At 33.0% G+C, this 5713-nt stretch overlaps 1 protein-coding gene and 1 long non-coding RNA gene across 5 annotated transcripts in view; both read right to left on the bottom strand.

The window, feature by feature from the left end:
• LOC102679301 (aquaporin AQPAn.G) overlaps positions 1-5713 on the bottom strand; it is a 37113-nt gene that overhangs the window by 20965 nt on the left and 10435 nt on the right. Inside the window, exon 2 of one of the 4 annotated variants that reach the window (XM_006622100.2) lies at positions 4816-4945. The exons of the other annotated variants lie outside the window; for them this stretch is intronic. Within the exon in view, the coding sequence (XP_006622163.1) occupies positions 4816-4945 (130 nt within the window). The remainder of the gene's footprint in view (positions 1-4815; positions 4946-5713) is intronic. 4 annotated transcript variants of the gene reach the window in all.
• On the bottom strand, positions 1779-4302 carry LOC116186411. Its single transcript, XR_004151397.1, has 2 exons — positions 3847-4302; positions 1779-3164 (listed from the first exon to the last, which is right to left on the bottom strand). It is a non-coding gene; the product is annotated as an uncharacterized LOC116186411 (long non-coding RNA).

Raw genomic sequence — 5713 nt, 5'->3', positions numbered from 1 at the left:
AAAAAAAAAAAAAAAAAAAAAAAAAAAAAAAAAAAAAAAAAGTCGAATATTATATCGACGAGTTTTCTCGGAGTTACGAATCCGTCCGTAAGAGAAATGTATCAATTATCCTTCTGCGTATATATTTCGCGGTCCGATGATTTTATCGATGGCGAAAATCGTTAAGATCGGCAGGGCTGTATTATATCGAGGGTGAAACCGCACGAGTGAGCAAAGCACGAGACCATGAAATCTCTGTTACGCTTTATTCGCGCACGTTGCGGTCCACCGTTGCGGGACGTCACCGTTAAAATATTCTTTAAACTTCTGGACGTAATCGAAACCTGAAATTAAATATCCCCGACGCTGCAAAAGGCTGCAAAACGCAAGGCTCTTTACGCCTGGGGCAATTTTCTCGAGCGGAAATTATGAATGTCAGTGCATAGAAAGGCTTGTATAATGGAATGTATACATCGTGGAGAGAGATGATGTCATAATCGAAACGAAAACACGGAGTGGAAATATATTTCATTTTCTGGTAAACGTAAGATAAATATCGTAATTTGTAATTTTAAGCGTCAAAGAACTTGTATTCGTACATCAAACTGTATCATTACGGTGATAAACGATGGTGGAAAGTGTCACTATTTCGGAAAGATCGCCGACAAATTGTCGTTAAGCGTTGTCTCTTTAACGTTATATTGTTCCAAGGTGTCGGTAAATACGCGTGATCGATGTCGCAAATGTGTGTAATAAAATTTAGTTATCGAAGTGTATTGAATAATTATCCGTATGTGTCTCGTTACGAATTTCGTTTTATTTCGTTCGTAAAACTATCAATATCGATAAAGTAAAAATATTTCTACGACGAGGTTATTATACATATACATCGTGTAATAAGATAATCATAATAATCCTGCCGTACGTTACAATGTTTATTATCAATGACTCGATCTATCGAGAAATTCTCTTCTTCGCGTTTCTTGATTAATTGATTAATAAATTAAGTATATTGACGGTAATCATCCATGCCTGTTCTTTGTTACATGTAGGAAACGCGTTTCTAAGAACATCGTAAACTTTGATGGAACAGTTCGCTACGTTCGACCGAGAAAAAGGATTTGCATGAATTTATTTTATTATCTTAAAATGCTATAAATTTTGAAACGTTCAGTTGATTGATAATAAAGTATAGCCGAACGTATATTGGCTCGTTGTGCTAAACGTTGATCGATTCTCGTCAGCGATATTCTTATTCTCGTTGTAATTAAACCTAATTATGCGACGAGCGAAGGACGATTTTATTGGCTGAATTTCTTTCTATAATTCACGTTGCGTCGGATCGAGTAATATATAATCGCGCAATATTGTAAATCTTTATACTTTTAAATTTTATTGAAAAAGCACCTTATTTTTCCTCTGAATATTGTAAATACGGTTTAACGATTGCGCATGCTTGCGAAGGTTAAGGTTACGTATCGAAGTAGTGACAGGAAGATTGTACATTATGTAAACTTATTTGTTGTGTTGAGAAAATCGTGAGAACAATGCGTTTCCCTGATAGGGAGCACCGATTAAACCGAGATTTGTCTTAATGAAATAAACAAATTAATTACGAATTATTACGAAATTATTACGCGTATTCTCATTCTTATAGGTTATGTGTTTTTTACCCGTGATTCTAAATCGAACGATTGCTTTAATTCGAAATGTATTTTAAATCACAAACGTTTCATCAGGAATATCTCGTTTCTGAAAAAGATACGATGACACGAATGATTAATTCAACTTCACGTATTTTTTTTTTTTTTTTACAAATATCGAAAGTCAACATAACCACACTCCTCGTTCTTTTTCTCTTCGCGAAACGGATAAATCGTATGATTCACAGAGTGGTTTTCTTTTTTGCATTGGTGTTTCACGCGTGTCGGATAACGAACATCACGAAAACTACGAAACATTGACGCGAATCCGCATCGTGTAATTACGTGTTTCGTCCGGTGGAGCCGGTTTGCAGCACGTGCTAAGTTTAATCAATCCAGTTAGGCCGAAAACTGGTCGTTGTAACGATCGTTCAATTTTCGATATTTCCGAAGAAAATTACAGAAATTTTTCTTTTTTCGATCTTTGTATTTTTCGTCGATTTTAACCGATTTATTAGCTTGCAAAGAAAAAAGAAAAAAAGAAAAAATGTTTTCTTTTATAGCAATACAAGAAAATCACGAGAGATTCAATAGTCATTGGAAAATTTGATTAAACACGTTTCTTTTTTTTCCTTATTATCCATCTCTTGGCATAGATTGCATAGTCAATGTGCATCGGTATGCGGTTCAATTTTCATTCGGTATGCATTCCAAGTTAGATACGCATAGAAGAAACTCATTGTCGTACTAACATAATTCACATTCATTTTACAATTTACGCATAGCAATATCTCCCTCCGTTTTATTAAGACATATCTGTATCGTGATTATTGCGTTTTCAATTATTCATCCTCCATTCGTTTTTTTTTTTTTCAATTCTACGATAATGTCAAGCAAGTTTGTTAGTCTACAAGAGAGAGAAAGAGAGAGACTTTTCCCTAGGGTTATTCGCGTTTCGTAATGCTTTTAAGCGTAATTACTTCGTACCACAACGAGAAAATATTCATTTTTAATTGAATTAGAGAAAAAATTAGATTACACGTTGTCACATTCGACTCAGTCTCAAAGTTGAATTATTAAATGTACGCGTTTTACGAATGAAAATAAATTTTCCAGTTTTAATACGTTTCATAATAAAAAAAAAACGCGCCACGTTTTTTCAACGAGATAGAATTCTGAACTCGTCTCGGTGGATTTGTTTAGTACACGTAACACGTACTAGCCTTCTGTATCTGAGGGATTCGCACGATCAGGCTCGCGTGCGACTTGCAATCAAAGTCAAGGTGAAATCTGGAAATTTCCAAACACCGTCGCTGAATCATACCGGTGTACCAGATCTCCGTTACACAGAGATCGGAGAGATCTTGTTGTATCTCGAGAACATGACTTTCTATAACTATCGTTATATAGATTTATCGAAAAAGATGGACCTTTTTTCCCTCTATTTATTTACTTTCTTCATGGATTCGATCCTTTTTTTCTATTTTCCAACGAAATATTGTTTCTTGCTTGGAAAACGTTCAAGTTATATTGCGATTATATCTGGAAGAAAATTTCAAACGAATTTGAACTTTGTCTTTTATAATACACGTATATTGTACATTGTACATTTGTCCACTATAATGAATTAGCACCTTATGTGCAAACAAAAGCGAGTCGCGATCTATCGAGAATCCTTACAATTAATTTAGAATTAACGTCTCGCTTGCTTCTCCGTCGATAAATTGAAAATCATTTTTATAGAGTGTAATTATCGAAGTGAAGGATACTTTTTCAATTCAAAGGTACTTTATAATTTTAATTAACAAGAGGAAAAGTTTTCTTTTGAATTAAAATTCAAGCGTAAAGAATATATTTACAAGTGTATATAATAATGACAGGATCATTTATTATCGAGTAACATGCTTCATAACTATCACTTTAACCAAACAAACAAAAGATATTCACACGTGGCGAGCATAGTGTTTTAATTATTTCTCGGATTATACCGAGATATTGAACAATGTGGAAAATTTTTACCAATTTATTCGTACGTAAGAGGACACGATGTATCAGCAAATTTCATGGTAATTGCATAATCATTCTCTCGAAGGACTCGTCTAAACATACGTACGTATGTGTATATATATATGAATTAATTACGTATCGAATAAACGGATAATGAATCACGCTTTTTTTTTTTTTCACTGGAAATGCATATTCAACCGATTTTACCGATACACACGTTTAGTAAATTTCCAACCTCTTTACTTTATGTGAAAATGTCACGCACCGATACGGTAATAATTTATATTCCTTTAGAATGAATTTAATTATCATACAAGTGATTTAGGAATCGTTTTTCAAAATATTATGATTATTTGTCGTGTTAAATTATTTCACACGTGCAAAATATATTTATGCTTATAAAACCACGCTTCTAGACTATTGTTGATCTTGAAATTGATATGTCTCGAAATTGTGCGAATGTTCTTTACATTAACGCCACCTTCATCATCAGCTTTGTCTACAATACCGATAAGAATATTTTCTGTCCAGGATATAAAAGAATACAGAGAGTTGCCTCTTGTCAACAATTTAACGATGACTAAAATTTTTAATATTCATCGAAAAGATATTGTATACAATCAAATTTCTAACATAGCAAATGATATAATGTGAAACAAAGGTGATGAAAGGATTGAAAAATTATAACGTGAAAAATTATTATAAAAACGGATTATATAGTGCTTACAATTAAATTAGATTATCGTTGATATTAAAATTGTGCGAATGTTCTTTACACCTAACCTTAACCCTATCTTCATCGAGAGTTTTGTCTACAATTAGAATATCTCTTATATAATATTTCTTGTTAAAAATCATCATTTAATTATGGCTAAAATTTTAAATATTCATTCGATAATCGAAAATATATTCAAAATAAAAATTCCAAAGCTCATTCTCTTATTTGAAATCTTTGATACTCCCTAATTTCTTCCATATACGTAACAACAACAACTTTTACTTTTTCTTTCAAACGTATCAAGCATTATATCCGTTTTAAATTAAAAATCGTTCAAATTCTTGTAACGCAAGTGATATAATAACAATATGAAGGGATGACGCGAGCATGGAGGAGAGTATAACTTGAGCGAATGACTCAAAAATTACAATAAGGTTACCATGGGAACGGATTAGAATCAGTGCTCACGATTAAATCTATCCTGAACGTCCTCGTCATCCTTTACGCTCGCTGATGCGTGACGCTGCGACCTCTCCGTTTCACCGACTCCTTCCGGAAAAACGGTCGAGACGTTCATAATACCGGTCGATTTGTAAAACTGAAAACAGAACGGCACAAAATCCTCGAATCTCGGATAATTACAATAACATTAATTTTTATTCATATAATTTTATTTCCGCGATCGATCGTTCAACTTTTCAATCGATTTGATAATCAATCGATTGGACGGATTTTTATTCATTCGAGCGAACTATAAATAATTTAATAAATAAATTTAATTTACATACGTTCATGATTATTTCTCTGCGATCTGCGTATATAGATTAACAATAAAATTTACGTGATAAAATTCACGGAGGAACACGTTCGCGGTGTCACCGTCGTCTGATCGTCTTCGATCTTGTTTCCGGATCTTATTAGCGGCTAAATAATTCCACGTTTAAATTTCGATCTATTAGCACGCTATGGTTGATAACACGTTAGCGGTAGTTTTCTATATAGAGAACGATATTTTTTTTTCAAAGGACTTGTTGGCGCAGTATTTAAAAATAGTAGTAAGGCAAATACAAGGGAGCGGATAAAATCGATTTCTGCTTATTAAAATTTTTAAATCGATTCTCCGCGACTTTTTATTGAAGCAAGGATAAACAATTTTTATTATTATTATTATTTTTATTTTTACGCTTTATTCATTCGAAAACCAAATTGTTTTATCAACTCTGGAAACTATCCAATCTCCTCTTTAGAGACACGATTATTATCATCTTTCATTCCTCGAGAATTGCTCCCTTGATATATAACATCCAGCTTGATCATCAAAGTATATCCACACTTTCGAGTGGAAAGTTAAACGAACAATCTCTAC

Source organism: Apis dorsata, unplaced genomic scaffold (assembly GCF_000469605.1).
Source record: "Apis dorsata unplaced genomic scaffold, Apis dorsata 1.3 scaffold_665, whole genome shotgun sequence".
NCBI lineage: Eukaryota > Metazoa > Arthropoda > Insecta > Hymenoptera > Apidae > Apis > Apis dorsata.
This window is presented reverse-complemented; position numbering and strand designations above follow the sequence as displayed.